The sequence below is a fragment of the Oreochromis niloticus genome, linkage group LG5 (genome assembly GCF_001858045.2).
Source record: "Oreochromis niloticus isolate F11D_XX linkage group LG5, O_niloticus_UMD_NMBU, whole genome shotgun sequence".
Lineage (NCBI taxonomy): Eukaryota > Metazoa > Chordata > Actinopteri > Cichliformes > Cichlidae > Oreochromis > Oreochromis niloticus.
Window position 1 is genome coordinate 26,221,641 of NC_031970.2, and position 18,194 is coordinate 26,239,834.

Here is an 18,194-nt window from a genome sequence, read left to right on the forward strand (position 1 = left end):
ACCGGAAGCTGCTTTTCATCTCCGGCATGAAGCCGACTGTGCTAATGTCCATCAGTTCCTGGAAATAATGGCTTCGTCTTAGTGAAATACTACAATGTTGTGTGTGGTTATGCATAGCAGTCAAAGAGTTCGGCATGTGTGATCATGTAAGCCCATATTTATCTGGAGAGCTTTGTAGCGTTACTCATCTGGACAGTACGGTAGCTAACTGACGTTACTGTTGGACAAGGACAGAGACAGACAGATCATGAGGGTTTGGAGGACCAGCCGACAGTCTGGGAAATGTGCAGCTTTTCTCGCCATCTTTATGCTAATTTTGAGTGCACAGCTGGTGAAAACAGCCTCTGAATATGACCCCTATAACGTCCTGGGTGTCAGCAGGAGTGCCAGTCAAGCCGAAATCAAAAGGGCATACAAGAGGCTTGCCAGAGAATGGTGAGTGACTGACAACCGGCCCTCTAATGTCAGCCTATCATATCTTAGCTGACAGTCCGCAGTGTGCATTTCACATTTGGCATGAACTGCTGTTAGTGTTTGCTTAACCCATTACTGTGTAGGCCTGTTTCAAACGTTAAATGTAACCCTCTGTGAATCTGCTGGTAATCTGTAATGTCACCCTTTTTGTAGGCACCCAGATAAAAATAAGGACCCTAGTGCTGAGGACATGTTCATCAAGATTTCTAAGTCTTACGAGGTGAGTGAAAAGGGATCGTTACATTTTGTAGTGGCATTTTAACATGGTTCATTTAATTCACTTTCGCTTTCTTTATCATAATCTCTTCCCCAAATTGCAGACATTAATGTCAGAGTCTTATTGTTTGCTGTTTTTCCTGTTTTGCACACAGATTCTATCTAATGAGGAGCGAAGATCCAACTTTGACCGGTTTGGGCAGATGGATGAAAACCAGCCCTTTGGCCAGTCACAGCATCATGGTTTCCGCAGCTTTCACAACAGCTTCTACTTTGATGAGTCCTTTTTCCATTTCCCCAGGTACCCTCTGCTGTCAGTGTAATCTGGGCTCCTCTTTGTGTTTGCAAACCAAACAAAAATATATATCTAAGCAGATTCATTACATACATCATACATCAATTCATACACTGAATACATCAATTTTGCTTTTCACACATATTTAGACTTGATCCTGTTATTCTTCTTGTTATTTTTTTTTTTGAGAAGGTTCTCTATCTCATGAACACTGATTCGAACCAAGCAAACAAATGACAGTTACAGTTGCAGTTTACACTCAAGCTGTGTACTGTTAGCATCTTTGAGGTTAGATCTTAAAACACTTCCTGTTTTTCCCTGCTATTCTCCAGGAACAGAGACTTTTCAGACAGCAAGTACATGCTTCGCCTTGCACAGTTTAACAACGAAGTCCTTCCAGACAGCCACAAGAGGCCATACCTAATAAAAGTGACCTCAGAGTGGTGCTTTGCATGCATCCATATCGAGCCAGTGTGGAAGGAGACCGTGCAGGAGCTGGAGCCTTTAGGTAAGGATATCAGTGTGTCCTAACACCATCTTGGGATAAAGGCTGGTTTTCCTAAAAGCATCAGCTCACAAGATTAATGTTTGCACAACTGCCCATTAGGGCAACAGTGTTGAGATGCTTTACTGAGAGCCTTGCACTTCTTTAATTATTCATTATGGTTTATTTGTTGTTCTTGGTTTCTTGAAGCAAAGAGTGAAACAAGAGAACTCAACTCTATAAAATGATTGTGAATAGCTGCGATTTCGGCTCATCAGAAGCACAGTTAGTCTGTATCAGCCGTCTTGCTGAAACATCCGGCATGTTTATGCAACCCTCTTGCACTGAGCTGATGTCACCTGTGAGAACAACTGGGATTTGCATTGAATTTCACAAGGTGGATGTTACAACTGTTAGACAAAAATCTCTTGCTTTGCTTCGAGATTCAAGGCCTTTATTGTCACTATGCAAACATAACAAAATGACAGTGATACTAATCTCCTGTGGCACGTAACATTTAGATGGCAAGTAAATGGTGACAGAAATAAAAAAGAAAACATATGAAATGTAAGAAGTACAAATGATTAAAAATTCTGCACTAACATAGCTAAAAAGAACAGCAAGAGTGAGGGTGCGTTAGCAGTTTTATAGTACTGGACAGAGTGCAAAATGATTACGCAAGTTATAAAAATGTTGATAAAATAAGTCATGTATCCATATAAATATGTCTATCTGAAGGATGAAAACATAAGTGTACGTGAGAAGCAGAAAAAGCACAGCTCTGAAGGTGCCTGCCTCATGGGACGAGCATAATAAATAGCGTCTAAGGTGTGTGGAGAGTCCTTGTGGATTTGCTTGGCCCTCTTCACGCAGCGAGTGATGCAGAGATGTGCTCTGTGCTGGTGATGTTTCATGCTGTTTTCACAACCTGCTCAAGGGCCTTTTTGGTACATTTGGTGCAGCTACCATATCAAGCTGTCATACAGTTTGTGAAGATGTTTTCTTTATTTGTCTGTAAGAGTTAACAAACAGCTGTTGTGACTCACCTACAACTGCTGAGGTTTTGCCATCCCAAGAAATCCCAGCTTCAGAAACCTGACGTTGGGGACTATCTCCATGGCTTCTTTCATTAATGTATAGATTTTTTTGAGGTGCATGTGTGGTTTATTTTGTAGCCCAGATGTCTACAATGATCTCTTTGGTCTTTGTGTTCACACACCATAATATCATAGTTTGAACCTTTTCCCTGTGTGCATCATTTAGGAGGCTACTCATGGTTGTATTATTTGCAAACATAACAGTGGTGCTTGAGTCTGGATGGGTTCAGTAATCAGTGTAGCTTCTGATGCTAAAGCAGTATTAAGTACTGTGCTGTTCAGGTCATTTTATGACTTAAACTAGGAAAATAGTAGTTCTTCGAGGCTTTAAGAGTCTCTTATTCCTGAGCTTCACAGTAGTTGTTTAGTGAAAGTGAAAATCAATCTTAACTCTTTACCTCATAAAGACGACATTTAAAATCCTTTCCGGTGTATATAAGTAAAGATCATTGGAATATTTTTTCCAGGGGAAGTCCCAGTAACCTGTATAGGCTGAGACCTCCTTTGCTAAACCTCTGATGCACACACATTCATTTTTTTTCTGGAAGCAGGCCGAAATATGACAGAAACCTGAAACTCAGTTCAGAAAAGAGAAACGAGGGTTAGCGCTACCAAGTGTCCAAGGGGAAAGAGCTAAAATAGAATTTACTCACATCACTTGCATCCTTTGTTATTATAAACAGATTTAGGCATAGATATATTTGAATACAGAGAAATTTGCCATCAGCTTGTTGTAAGTGAAAAAAAGTAACATATAATGACATTAACTCACCATGTAAAATTATTGGATTATAACAAATCTGTCAATACTGTTTCAGGATTTATTGATTTATTTTTAACTTGCTGAGGAAAAGGATTTGTTTTACTTAAGTGTGCCATGTCCAGTTGTAATCTGTTGTTATTTTTACTCCAGGTGTAGGCATCGGTATTGTAGACCTGGGCTTTGATCGGGCTTTGGCCAAGCAGCTGGGAGCTTACCGTGCTCCCTCCATCATCGGGGTGGTGAACGGAAGAGTGACCTTCTTCCATCAGGCAGTGGTGCGGGAGCACCTGCGACAGTTTGTTGACGATTTGCTGCCCCAGAAACTGGTGATGAAGGTAACTAAAACTGATACAATTGTGCTGCTACTGCGTGTGTGCCATCATCTGTTTTTCTTCTGTGTTTATAGATTAGTCATCATGGCTAATAAAGTTGCAGGAGGTATATTTTTAAGCTAATTTCTGTTGTTTTTGTAGATCACTGACGATAACTACATGGCATTTCTTGAAAACTGGCATGTGGAAAATAAGCCCAGACTTCTGTTGTTTGATCAGGTCCCCATTGTTCCCCTGCTCTACAAGGTAGGACATGAACACATCCAGCTCCAAGCAAATAGAGCACTGATTACAGAATGAGTTTTTCAGCCTGCCTCATCTCCTCCTTATAAAAACCTAAAATGCATGATGGCACATAAATAGACTCCCAACAGCAAGTTCAGAGGTCTCTGTTTTAGCAGCTCTTCCACTTAAAATTGTTCCTTTTTCCAAATAGATTAATTATATATTTATATACCGCACAGAATTTTAGCTAATTTATTTTCACCTTAGATGGTTAACAATCAAAAACGAATACAAAAGCAGCGTCATTCTTGTCTTGAGCACCCTTTCAGGCTCTAATCTTTCCATTCGACCCCTCAGTTGACGGCATTCGCCTTCAGAGATTATGTGCGTTTCGGCTTTGTGGACCAGGGTGGCACAGGCAGCACCAGGCTCCTGCGGCAGTACAACATAAACACATACGCTCCCACCATGCTGCTCTTTAAGGAAGACACGGTCAAGCCTGTTGACGTCATCCAGGTACACCATGAATATGCTGCAGCTTAAAGCTGGTTCCTTATGGTAATAGATTTAAACTTTACATACAAGGACCTTTGTTTTTTTATCAGGCCAGAGGGATGAAGCGACAGATCATGGACGAGTTTGTCTCAAACAACAAGTTCCTGCAGGTGCCACGACTGGTCAGCCAGCAGCTTTTTGATGAGCTATGTCCTGTCAAGCAGTTCCACCGGCGGAGGAAGTAAGACATTTTGTGAACAGATTAGTAGCCAATAGTCCTGCACTTATGATCCTACTCAGATTGACCTCTTGTAAACTGAACCAAGACTGTTAGAAGCAAAATACATTTTTCATAACTGTAAGAAGCAGAATAGTTGGACAGTTGTCATGATGGTAATGCAAAGGTTGTGTAGTTATATTCAACTGCTGTGGCTGGGGAGCTGATTGTGAGTGGTTTGCAGGTACTGTGTGCTGCTGATCACAGGTGACGACCCAGCCTACCTTCCAGCCAATAAGGCCTTCCTGGACTTTGCCTCAGCCAACAGCAAAGATGTGCTACGGTTTGCATATGTCTACCAGCGTCAGCAGCAGCCTCTCTGCCAGGCGTTGCTCCAAAATCAGGGAGCACACTCTGCTCAGGTCAGTGGTCAAAACAGACACAGTCCATACTTTACAAAAGCCATCCCCAAAGTCAAGAGTACTGCAGCCCACTTAACAACCAGAAAATCTTTTTTAGTTGCTGTTATTACTGCAGCCCACCCCGGCCCACGCTTTGGGGATCACTGCTTTGCAACAATCATCACTTTTCTGTCTGTTATTGCTACAAAAAACCAAAACCTCAAGGACATCCTGCACTTTTTGGCAAACCTTCTTCATTTACCCAGAACAACCTGCAGTGGAATATCTCTCTGATATGATGTGTCACATTACCGAGATGGTGCAGCGCCTCAAGTTACAGTCACAGTGCTCCTAAACACTGACAGGTGGTGATTCTCGAGAGGCGGAGCCAGGCTGGTAAAGTCCTGTACCGGTCCGTGAGCGGTGGCTGGAATGGCAGTGAGGAAGACAAGTACCACCTTCATGAACAGCTGGAGCTCCTTCAGAAGGACCCCACCTATCTGACTTCAGACGCCACCTTACCAGAACTCAACAACGAGATGGCCCCTGTAAGTGCCAGCGTAGATGCTTTATTTGAGAGCCTGCCAGGCTGGGTCTGCATGGGCATTCACACATTCATCTGAGGGTGAACTTCATTCAATTATATTTTTGCATTAATGTCCTTATTTTCCCCTTGCCAGATTTTTATCATTCGGTGGATGAATGCTGCTTATGATTACGTGCTTCAAATATACGATGACCTTCTCTACTCAAATTGGTAAGACAATACTGACCAAGTGAATCTGCTGAGTTCATTGTAAGAAAGAGACAGTCTAACAATGTTTGTTTTTCCTGATGTTTTTGAAATGATTAAGTTGGTGAATCATTCTGTATCTGTATACTGTATGTTTTTACATTGTGTGTTTAATTACAGCTGTAATGCTCCTCCTCTAAAGTGTATAAACTTGTAGAGGCAAAATTAGCTCAAATGAAAACTTTGTGCTGTGCGTTGTATTTTTTTCCTGTATGTTTCAATCCAAACTCATTTTTTTACTTCATTTTCTTCCTGCAAGGCGAGAGATGATGCCTATTCTGTCCTTGATCTTCTCAGCTCTCTTCATTGTTTTTGGCACCGTCATCATCCAGGCATTCAGGTGAGGTAGACCCTGTTGGCAGACATGCATGCATACTGAAACTTGACTGTTTGGCAGGTGCTTGCAGATGTTGAGCTGAGTCAAACTCTGGGAAAATAACATGATCTCAAAAGACTGATGATTTTCTTTCTTTGGTATATTTTCAGTGAGCCGGGTGAGAGCAAACCCCAAAAACCAAAGCCAAAGCCAAAGGAGCAAACACGAACTGAGGATGATGCATCGAGCAGAGCAAGTACCTCCAGGTAATGTAATGACAAGTATAAAAGCGACTCTAAATGGACAATTTTATAGTTTTTCTCAGTCGCTTTGGTGCTTTTCTCAGATCAGAATGAACATTCTCAAAACCATTAGTGCAACCTCCACAACATTTAGTCATTTGTGCACATCATAGTAGCAATTTCTCCTTCCTCTGAACAAATTGCAAATGTTCTTGGACATGTGTCAGTTGCTTTCATACAATTCTCTGCCATTTTATAACATTATCATTGCTTATGTCATGTCAGTCAAAATGAACTATACTTTTGGATGCTGAATAGTCGTTCCCAATAAAACTAATAGTCTTCATTTCATTGCTTGAGTCATTACATACAAAATTGTTGAATTAGTTATCAAATTCTGTCAAGCAAATTTTATACCTTTTGTTATTATTTTTTCCTGGAAATGTCTCCTAAATTGAACAATTTCTCTCAGGTGAACTTCAGCTTTCACTGACGAGGAGGTGTGTGAAGTATTAGTTGTAACCAATGACCTACTCCCCATCCCTTAATCCAATAGAGGAGTTTTTCTCTGCCTGGAGGTGGAAGGTTTATGACCGGCATTCACATGCGCAAATGGCCCTGCTAGCAGCCATGGATGCAGCATGTGACAACATCACAGCAGAGTCATGCAGAAGGTGGATTCTCCACTCCAGGAGATACTTTCCTTGCTGCATTGCAAGGGATGATATCTGTTGTGATGTAGATGAAAATATGTGGCCAGACAGACAGGAACGTCTGGATGTGCCAGAGTGATTTACATATGTTCAGTTACAATATGTTATATTGTTCACATTTGTGCACAGCTCTACCAAAAGGGTGTTTCTTATGTTTATTCTAAATTAGTGACTGTAGAGTATTTTTCTTTTGCACAATGTTGTAGAATTACAAACAGCCCACACAGTAAAAATGTGAAACATACGTATTCAGTGTCTTGTACTCACTTACTTCCCTAACTACAGGAATTTCTAACTTTACTGTAGATTTTACTGTAAACAGCTGTACAAAAAGTGTATAGTGCTGTCTTGGGCATTTTCAGGTAGTGTCACCGAGTTCTGACCTTTTTTGCATTGGAAAACACTGAGAGAATGTACACTGTCATTATGAAAACATGACAAAGCCATTTGACTATCTTGTTGATAAAGATGGTGTCACGACTTCTCATTTTGATGACACTGGCAGTTTCATTGACATGAATACTTGCTTTTGAGAAATAGATTATCGATTTTGAGCAAGTGACCTGCTTTTGCAGGATATCCACTAGGTTTTGCAGTTTGCACCAACTGTTTTGAGAAATACACTAACTGCTGTGCAAATGTTAATAGTGATGCGAGAAAAGCACCAAAGCGACTGAGAAAAACTGTAAAAGCCATCCTGAATTCACACACAATGATGCCCGAATAATGCTTTTGAAAGCATATTTTGAAATTTTGTGGCTTTTTATCTAGCAGGCAGGATGATGGATCATTGCATGTGACCTAATAGAATAGTGTTTATGTGTTAATAGTTTCTCAGTCCAATACACTAAAAACCTTTGTCAAAAGAGAGTGCAGGTATGGGTGAGTTTTGTTAGCTAAATGATCATACCATCTGATGATGCAATGAGAATCTGCTGTGAGTAACTGATTTGAGTTTGACTTGATAAATTCTGAACTTCATGTGCTACAGACAGTTACTGCATGTGTGCAGCACTGTGCAGCGACCCCTCATTTCTTTTTATTTTGCTGGAAAATGAGTAATCTACTGAAACACACAAGGAAAAATTAAAACAGAGTTTGAACAATTCTAATAAGCTTGAAAATCAATATTTGGTACAACACAGCCTGAACTCTCTTAAGCAAGCTTTGTTGTATTTTTTTTTTTTAATAGTTTTTGCTGGACACACCACTGGTTCAGGCCTTAAGTTAGCTGCTTTTTATGCTTGAATGATTCCTAGGTCACTTTGAAGTGGTGTAAACAAACAAACAAAGAGAAACATGAAACTGGACTAAAAAGGATTGAAAAAGAAGGCAGTGTCCAAAGAAAAACTTTGACAGACCTCCCAGAAAGCCTGGAGAGCTACTGCTCAAGACTAACTTTGAAACTCACAAAAACATCTGGGTCTTTGGAAGCAACATATAAAGAAATGAATAATGACTCAAAACCTTTGCACAGTACTGTATATGGACATAAACTACAAAAGCATATTTCATTATTTTTCTCTCCCCCTTGTTCTGTGTAGCCGTCCTCCAAAAAAGGACTTTGTGGAGGTGACAGAGCTAACAGGGATTACATACACCAGTAACCTTGTCAAGCTGAGGCCTGGCCACATCAATGTCGTGCTGGTGCTCACCAATGCTTCCAAGAGTGCTTTGCTCAGGAAATTTGCCAAGGAAGTCTTCTCTTTCTCTGGGTAAGTGTGGAGGTTTTACTTTTCATTAGTCTAAAGTGGGATCTGCTATACTATTTATCTGGCCTGCTAATATCCTCCAATGGCTATCCTAAATCCTAAACCCCTTGGCTGCCTATCTGCAGGTCTCAGACCCTCCACTTCTCCTTCCTCAACGCCGATAAGCATCGCCACTGGATGCCATCACTCCTTCGCTTAGCTTGTGATGGTGCGCAGAGCCAGAGCCATTCAGATGACGAGGAGGAGTCTTCCAACTACATGGGCTATGTCCTGGCCCTCAATGGCCACAAGAAATATTTCTGCCTCTTTAGACCCGTCTTCACAGGGGACGATGGCAGTGATTCATCTTCTGATACCTCATTCTCCTCAGACAGCAGGAGAAAGTCCCGTTCCAAGTCCAGGTCTAGCTCACACTCCCGATCGCGATCCCATTCCAGGGAGGATGGATCCGGCTCCAGGAGAGGCTCCAGCAGAGGCTCCAGCAGGGCCACTAGCATAGAGGTCCACCATAAGCTTGACAGGCTGGGACTGTGGATGGAGAGGCTAATGGAGGGGACCCTGCCCAGGATACATGTCCCAGCATGGCCCACGCTTGTTGACGACACCACAGAGGGCTGAAGCTGAAGTAAGAAAATTAGTTTTCAGGTTTGTTGTTGTTTTTTTTAAAGCTCTATTTTGCAGATGTAGTTTGCCACTGAACTGTTGAAATCCAGTGTTTTACAACAGCAGAATGCACATTCTTAATTGTTTTGTTGACGTGTTTACATCCCAACAATGCATTATGGCTCAGACGTTAGCTCTAGCTAGCTGTGTGTGCAAAAATCTTTCTCCTCATTCATGAGGTTAAACTCATGCAGCATGGGAGATGTGCGTTTATTTCTGTCTGCTCAAGGACTTTAAAACCTCATTGAACCTCTGAAATTTCCATCAACTGTTAACACCTCCCTAGAGTTTGGCCTTTTAACGTTATGTCCCACTGATGGAAAAATCTGACGCTACAGTGGCTTTCTTTGGGAGCAGGCTAATGATGGCATGCAAACTGAAATTGTTGCACTGTTTACAGATGTTTTGTTTCTGTGGGATTGCAGGATCCTTCACTTGAATTTGATTTTGTACTTTAGTTTGCTATTCATAGCTGACATCGCTTTCAGACAAACAGAACTTACACAGCATAGTACACAGCCTCAGAACACGCAATAACAAGGCGAAATGCATATTGATTAACCTGTTTGACGCTGATTTACCTGTTTTGTTTGTTACCTTCAATCAACAAGAAACATTAAGTCAAACCATATATTTGTCCATTTTTAATACTTGGCCCTTTAACCACAACAAATGTTAATGCATGGATTAAGTAGACCTAAAATCACATCATAAAATTCACCCTTGTCTCTGTAATAGAATAATTTGCTGCTCAACAAATAATAATTGTATTCTTCTATGTCTTTTGGAAGTCATTCTAACTGTATAAAATGAAGTGTAACTAAATTCCTTTTTAAAACAGTTTATTTATTAAAGTGTGCAAATATGTTTGACCTTGATATCTCTGTCGTTTGTGCTTCTTTTAACTGACACACATTGTTTATATATCTACAGAGTGCTCATCATATACAAGCAGGCAAATGGTTGGCTAATTGAGGCAGATCCACTGTTTCCACAACATATTTTTAGTGTCACTTGGTATTTAGTAGTACGCTTAAATATTTGACATTGTTTACATTTTGACAAATAATACAAGAACAAATATTGACCATAAATATAACTTCTGCTACATTACATTAATGCATGATCAGCATGTGCTTGAAGTACGCTGCGTGTCACGGACACTCGCGTGTTTTTCCTACTAGAAGACTGGCTCAGTTGTTATTAGGAATGTAAGACACTTTCTTCTTGGTCAGGTCTTCGGGGCCAAAGGAGACCGGCAGAAGCTCTTCCACAGTCATCTTCATATACGAGCCATCGGGCTTTGTCAAGTATACATCCCAGTTTGATCCAAACTGTAAAGAAAACGGGGAAAGCAAAGGGCTGGAGTCTTACAGGATAGTCAAGTGTTTCACACTGAAATGTTTGTTTAATGAGAAACTAGCACCTTCTAATGTGTTACACAGGCCACAGACAGGATAAATATTGCCTAGAGTGAAGTGTGAGCTTGTCACTGTGTACTGTATACAATCACTGACTGAGATTAAAGGTCCCTTTTAAAGAAATCGGCTCCAAACCAAAGCTAGCAGAGTTAATACCTCTCTCATGAACTGCCTGCAGCCTCCACATGGGGAAATGAACTGGTCACTCTCGTCACTGAGGAAAGGAGAAGAAGAGTTTTGAATTGGCAAATAGTCGTTTACTTATAATAAATGTAGAAATAAAGACTTGTGGCTTCTATTTAATATTAGGATCCATGGCAGAATTTCACATAATTAATCATAGTATCACTTCTCCAGTTTTTTCAAGATTTCTGACTGCTAAGAAATCGCTTAAGGTTTAGCGACGTGCACAACGACATGCAATGTGGAGTGAGTCATAGTCTCAGACTGTGCAACAGCAGGAAGGATGCCTGCGTCTGTGGAAACAGAGAACTTTCCAGATTACTGTGTGTGTGTGTGTTAATTGTACGCGCTCATTACCTGGCAATTGCAATGGCCTTGAAACCTCGGTGCCCTTCTGACACTGCCTTCGCGATAACGTTCCTCTCAGCACACATTCCCAGATTGTAACTCGCATTCTCCACATTACAACCTGCCGAAGACACAAGAATAGAAAGGGGATCGGTTTGGCAACATGTGCCATAAGGGGTTCTTCCCATGGTAAAAAAGAAGTGGCTTGTTTATTTACCTTGGCTTTTACATTCACAGCTGTTTGCCAGCCTTTTGCCCTCCCCTAGACATTCTCACTGAGGGACACGTGACTTGCCAAGGTTTGTACAGTCCAGTGACACTGACCACACTTTTGTGTCTTTGCTTTACCATAGACGGTGGTCTGACATCCCTCTCGGTGCACACAGTGCTGTTGAAGCAAGTGATGACCAAAGGGATCCCTTAGCTCGCACGAACGCTAAGATGTGTTCCTTCTCAGAAATGTGATTTAACTCAGTCATGTGGAATTATAAAAAGCTGAGGATGTAAATCCACATGATAAATAATAAACCTTTATCTGAGCTTTCCGCACCAAGTCCAGACATTTGAACTGTCAGGTAATCATTAACACAGCGGATCAAGACAACTCAGAACAAACTAATTTGCAATTTCTTGTGCATTTCTTTTGGATAAAACAAAAACAAAGGTAAGAGCTGGGAGGTTTTATCATTTCTCACTCGTGTGTGGAGATCTTGCACCATAAAGAAGCAAGAATTGACTTGACTCAAATACAAACAGGATAATAATTTAGCTCTCACGTCTTCCCGTCTTTCACTATATACTTTTCAGGTTACAATTATGCTAAAAGTTACTTTTGTGTTTTGGTGTAACAGCATTCATTCAGTAGTAAATAGCAGCAAATAACTTGCTTTTGTGTTCACCCCAAACCTAAAACCATTACCTTAAAGCTTCATATGATATACACCCGTCTACTAAAAAAGTTTCACATGAGACTTACCTGTAAGCAGACTGTTGTCAAGGGTGAGCAGCGCAGCCCCCACTCTGAATTTGCTGTAAGGACAGTAGGTTTGCTTCTTCGCCTCGTGGGAGAGCTGAATCAGTTTTGCAACTGTCTCTTTGGAAACATGTTTAAAGTCACGATCCTCAATATGCATCACCTCACTGTTGGACTGGGTTGCTGCCATGATTACAGTTGTGTTTTCTAAGATGTCTTTCAAAGTTGGTGAGTGATCCTGTTGTAGCTCAGCTTTAAATATGAATGGGACACAGGGAAAGGGGAGAGGGCACAAACAGCCAATCACTCACCAGAATGTCAGCATGCTGTCATAAAGAAAGGGAAGTGTTGTACCGGGGTTTGGGCAAGACTCTGACTTAAGTGTGACTCACTTGCTGGACTGGGTTCTGAGGAATTTTTGTGGTGTGTTTTAGGTGTGTCAAATGACAGAAAAAACACAGGTTATTCTCAGAAAAAGTTTATTTAAGGTCCATATGTTTAGAGTCAGTGGAGAGTAGAAGGTTTCAGAGAGTAAAAACAATCCCTGAAACGGATGTTATCCAAAATCTGTGACAATGTTTTCATTTCTGTATAACACTGTAATATAACTGTAACATTAAAAAAAAGTGTTTTTAGCAGAATGAATTGTAAAACCTGGTTCAGTTTTTATCATAATGGTGATATTCAGTCAGTGGGAATAAAAGTCAGTCAGGTGTAGGTTCCAGGTAATTTAGCTTTGACAAATATATCTGTGATTATATAAAAAAAAGTTAATATAAAAGATAAACATAGCATTTTTGGTCCTTAAGGAGCCATTCAAGTTTGTTTCTTTTTTTTCTTCTTTTTTTTAATCAAGGTAGAATTTTCTGTTAGCTGGTGGTAAGGATTATTATTAGCTGTTCTCAATAACCTGATTGATCCATCCAATATAGTTTCTGACCTTGGTGTAGACACCAGGGTAGTATGAAATCGCACAGCCGATGCCCCAAGATACAATGCCTTCAAATTTACCGTTACAAACAAGAGGTCCTCCAGAATCACCCTGAAAAAGGAAAAGGGAAAAAAAGAGAAGATTTCAGGGTGTTTGTTACCTGATAGGAGAGATTTTATTTATTAATTAACTTTTTTAAAGGAAACGCAAAATATGCAAAGGCCTCTACCGTGTTTAATGTAAGTTTTGTGTGTTCTCAGCGGATCATATCTGACAATGTGTGACTGATTTCTTGGTAAATTTACGCTTAGATTTAAAGCTGCAGCTGAAGCTGCAGCTACCATTAGAAGTGATATTGCTTTTGTTAGTGGGACATTGTTGCTGCTGTTTTATTTTATTAGGTAATATGTCACCAACTTCTTTAAGGTTTACCACATTACTCCATTAAAAAGCAAAAACAAATGCAAAGTCAACAGTGTAAAATAGACAGAAACTGAAGTGTCCATTTCCACGTCTTCTATCATCATTTTGTATTTCATTTTTGTATTTACATATGTTACCTGACAGGAGTCTCTCCCCCCATTCCTGGAGCCAGCACAGATCATGTTGTCTGTGATTCTGAAGGGGTAGTAATTCCAGCAGCTGGTGAACAATTCCACCTCCACTGACCTCAGTTCGGGGGATAAACTCTGGCTGTACATCCAGGTAACACCCCAGCCACTAACTGTGCAAAGATTCAGGTTTTGCAGTGGCGGAGAGTTCGGGTCTGGCAACGAGGCTGGCTCGACCATGGCATTGATGATAGCTGGACGGTCCAGCTGACCCACAAAAAACCATAATCTTCTGTCAGTCAACATTGTCTACATATCATACATAATATAACATTCAGTCTATCATTTAACGATGCCATATTTAGCCGTAAAAGCTAGTTTTCTTCTGCAGTCCCTGACAGGTTGATGGAATGATTCAGAAAAAGGACGAAGAAGCATGTTAACACAATTATTATAACATCACAGTTAGTGAAAACTTCAGATTATGACAACACATTTTATTAGCTAATAACTACTGTTTTATAGATTTGGAGACAGAGGATATAGTGGGTATAGAATCCCAACAATGTTAGATAGTAAAATGAACTTTGTGGAAAAGTTTACTGAAACTCGGTAAAACTTAAAGTAATCATAGTGCGAGGTACAGTAATGTGAAAAGGAAAGAGCTCTCCGGTGAAAACTGAGTACACCCTCACTGCTTCCATAGCAATTAAGAGAATAAGTGGCAGGCAGGTCTGGAGCGTTACATTTTAGACTCTCTAGGCTTCAGTGAGCATGTTAAATGTTTAAGTTCATGACAAACAAGCTATACTTAGAAACTTTTTTGCAAACCTAATCCAATCCATGACGTAAGTTTGCAAAATAGACTCTGAGTAAACAACAAGACTTCCTGAAACAATGAAGATGTTTAGCCATAACTGCACAGCACCACGTGTGGCAAAAATCAAACACAGCACAACGACCATGAACTCCTCTGTATAGCAAAGTATTCTAGAGTCACTGACTTATGTGCCAGGACAATGATCCCAAGGGCAGTAACAAGTTCAACAGAGTGGCTGAAAAAGAAAAGAATCGATTGGCCAGTCAAAGTTCAGACCCTAGCCTGACTGAAATGTTATGGCAAAGACCTTAAGAGAGCTGTGCAAAACGGAATGCCCACAAAGTTCAATGAACTGAAGCAAAGTGGCAACATTCCTCCACAATGATATGAGAGACTGATGAAGTCATAGAGAAAACAAAGTTATTGCTGCTAAGGTGTTTAATTTTCAGAGTCCTATGAAAACTTTCTTTTTCATATGACTAATGCACTATAAAAAACAAAACAAAACTGTGGTGATATAGCAAGATAATTAGGCTTCTGAAGAACCTGTTAAAACATAAGGTTTAATGAAGATCTATTATGGGCTGTGTTGCCAATTAATGGTTTATGCTGCTTGACACACATGCATACTCAATCATCCAGGTAAGGAAATCCCACAAGTTGATTCTGTTCTGGTGACTTCTTCAGTCTCAGCTGACTGCAGGTTTCCCCAACCTTATAAGCAGTACATTCCTATAATGACCGAAACTAGAACAACGGGCCGTGAGGTCAGTTTCATGATCATTAATATGCAAATTTTCATGACCATTGATCAATGTCCATGGATACTATTCACAGAGAGTTGAGGAATGACAGCACTCACAGCGTTGTAAGAGGGTGAATATAAAAGATTATGAAAGTGACCTCCTGACCTGTTGTTATTTAGTGGGGCTAGTTTCAGTCATCAAACCTGCAGTCAGCTGAGATTGAAGAAGTCACTTGGATGAGTGACAAAAGGTTTCTGCCTCGGGAAATGCTATGTCCAGACAAACAGAATCGACTTTCTGTGACTGCTGGAAAACATTTTATTGTTGGCTCAATGAGGGATTCATCATCAGTCAGGAAATTATTAATAGAGCTCAGCAACACAATTACACAATCCGCTATAAAGGACAGATGTAATACTAAATAAACTACATAATTATCTTTGTTTACCAGCTTGAAGACTTCTATCTATTATCTAGAATGGAAGATAAGGAAAGGGAAGGAAAACAACAGGAGGAAGATGGAAGAGCAGCTGCAACAGTACAACATCGGAGGGGTTTGGAACAGCCTGAAGAGAAGCTCAGGACAAAAACCAACCCCCCAGGCTGCAGGAGACTTGCGGTGGGTGAATGACCTAAACAAATATTTTAATAGGTTTGATCAACCACCCACCCCTCCCCCAGCATCATCCCCCCTGCTGCAATCTCCCTCATCTTCAGGGACTGCCTGTCTTTCATCTCAGGACTTCTCAGCTCCCAGCCATCACACCCACCCCAGGCTTCTGTGAACTCCAACATACACCCCCCTCCCCCAAAATCCACTCTTTCTATCTCAGCACTTCAAGTGAGGAACGAGCTTCGCAAAATCAAGGTGCGGAAGGCTGCAGGTCCAGATGGCATCAGCTCCACACTCCTGAAGTGCTGCGCAGATGAACTGTCTGGCATTCTAGGGTATCTGTTCAACCTGAGCCTGTCGCTGGGGAAAGTACCACAGCTGTGGAAGACCTCCTGTCTGGTACCGGTACCAAAGACCTCCCATCCCAAGGACCTCAGCAGCTACAGGCCGGTAGCCCTGACATCACATCTGATGAAGACCCTCGAGAGGTTGTCTCTAAACCATCTGCGGCCCCTGGTGAGGTCTTCATTGGATCCGCTGCAGTTTGCTTACCAGCCTGGAAGCACTGTGAGGATCATGTTCCTAGATTTTTCCTGTGCTTTCAACACCATCCAGCCACGACCTTTGAGGGACAAGCTGGAGCTATCAGGAGTGGACCACCACATGTCCCAGTGGATACTGAACTACCTCACAGGACGCCCACAGTATGTGAGGACACAGGGCTGTGTCTCTGATACGCTGGTCTGCAGTACAGGGGCCCCACAGGGAACTGTGCTGGCACCGTTTCTCTTCACCCTCTACAGTGTAGACTTCTCCATCAACTCCCCACGCTGCCACCTACAGAAGTTCTCTGACGACTCTGCCATAGTCGGCCTCATCACAGGTGAGGACGACTCAGAGTACAGACAGCAGACTCTGGACTTTGTTGACTGGTGTCAGCAGAACTACCTGCTGATCAACACCAGGAAAACCAAGGAGTTGGTGGTGGACTTCCGGAGATGCAGACCCACCACACTGACACCGATGAACATCCAGGGAGTGGACATTGAGATAGTGGACTCTTATAGGTACTTGGGTGTTTACCTGAATAATAAACTGGACTGGAGCCACAACACTGATGCTCTTTACAGGAAGGGTCAGAGCAGACTCTACCTGCTGAGGCGACTGAGGTCATTTGGAGTCCAGGGAGCGCTTTTAAAGACCTTTTATGACTGTGTGGTGGCATCTGTCATTTTTTACAGTGTTGTATGTTGGAGCACCAGTTTATTGACAGCTGAGAGGAAGAGGCTGGATAAACTCATCAGGAAGGCCAGCTCTGTTCTGGGATGCACCCTGGATCCAGTGCAACATTTCCGCAGGTCCTTCCTCCCTGCAGCTGTCAGACTGTACAATCAAAACTGCTCCCAACAAACATAGAGGTTTGTTGGGAGCACCAACAAAGGTAAGACATTTACCTTACCATCCCAAGGATGGTAAGGTAAATGTCTAGAAACAGTAACTACAAGTCATGAGGTGTTTGTCATGGCTGTCCCTTACCTTAAGCAGCATGATATCATTGTCAAGCATCCAGTAGCTGTACTGTGAGTTTTTAACAATCAAGGAAACGTTGAATATCTGCTCCAATCCATTCCACTCTGTGAGACTGTGCTGACTCAGGACCACTTTAATCGTGTGACTCCTACAAGAGCAGAAGACATGAATAATTGTTCAACTGATCAAAGACACACAAAAGTTGTTCGAATATTTGAAAAAGGAATAAATGTATTAATAATTATAATGATAGCACTCAAGACTGATGTGCTCTGTGTTAACATATGAATGCAAGGTTTTGATCAGTGTCTGCGCTCCTGATGTGCAGCTGCAGTAACTTACGCCCTCCAGCAGTGGGCAGCAGACACCACCCATTGCGGGTGGATGAGGGTGCCTCCACAGAAATGGGAGTTGCTGTACAAGAGGGAGGCTTGGTATTTGATGGTGTAAGGGTTTACCGATGTACCCCCAATTATTCTGTTCCCATATGCACCTAAGATACACAAAGACAAAGGATTATGTCAAAGATCCCATTCACGACACAAGCTTAGTCCATATTAAATTTCCTTTTTTTAACCCAGCTAGAAACCGTTTGAAAATGACAACATATCAAATTTAGGAATCTAGAGATTATATATGT

The 18,194-nt window shown here is 41.4% G+C and overlaps 3 protein-coding genes and 1 long non-coding RNA gene across 5 annotated transcripts in view; 2 read left to right on the top strand and 2 right to left on the bottom strand.

The window, feature by feature from the left end:
* On the top strand, positions 1 to 10,546 carry LOC100699812 (dnaJ homolog subfamily C member 16). The gene is made up of 15 exons (XM_005469324.3): positions 1 to 435; positions 628 to 694; positions 846 to 991; positions 1,318 to 1,493; positions 3,480 to 3,664; positions 3,803 to 3,907; positions 4,244 to 4,402; positions 4,492 to 4,622; positions 4,843 to 5,020; positions 5,365 to 5,547; positions 5,680 to 5,756; positions 6,052 to 6,132; positions 6,279 to 6,374; positions 8,608 to 8,778; positions 8,901 to 10,546. The coding sequence occupies exons 1-15, from the start codon at positions 248 to 250 to the stop codon at positions 9,391 to 9,393; spliced, it is 2,436 nt and encodes an 811-aa protein (XP_005469381.1). The 5' UTR covers positions 1 to 247; the 3' UTR covers positions 9,394 to 10,546.
* Positions 10,427 to 12,641, bottom strand: cdab (cytidine deaminase b). The gene is made up of 4 exons (XM_003441531.4): positions 12,367 to 12,641; positions 11,400 to 11,511; positions 11,016 to 11,073; positions 10,427 to 10,772 (listed from the first exon to the last, which is right to left on the bottom strand). Exons 1-4 carry the CDS (start codon positions 12,551 to 12,553, stop codon positions 10,632 to 10,634), a joined length of 498 nt encoding a protein of 165 aa, XP_003441579.1. The 5' UTR covers positions 12,554 to 12,641; the 3' UTR covers positions 10,427 to 10,631.
* On the top strand, positions 11,518 to 16,595 carry LOC112846945 (uncharacterized). The gene is made up of 3 exons (XR_003220167.1): positions 11,518 to 12,054; positions 13,862 to 13,999; positions 15,863 to 16,595. It is a non-coding gene; the product is annotated as an uncharacterized LOC112846945 (long non-coding RNA).
* LOC100693679 (trypsin) overlaps positions 12,839 to 18,194 on the bottom strand; it is an 18,326-nt gene continuing 12,970 nt past the window's right edge. For both annotated transcript variants that reach the window (XM_019358772.2, XM_003441532.4), the window contains exons 3-6: positions 17,897 to 18,047; positions 17,561 to 17,702; positions 13,855 to 14,112; positions 12,839 to 13,405 (exon numbers count right to left, since the gene is read on the bottom strand). In XM_019358772.2, coding sequence (XP_019214317.1) covers positions 13,256 to 13,405; positions 13,855 to 14,112; positions 17,561 to 17,702; positions 17,897 to 18,047 — 701 coding nt within the window. In that variant the 3' untranslated portion in view covers positions 12,839 to 13,255. The remainder of the gene's footprint in view (positions 13,406 to 13,854; positions 14,113 to 17,560; positions 17,703 to 17,896; positions 18,048 to 18,194) is intronic.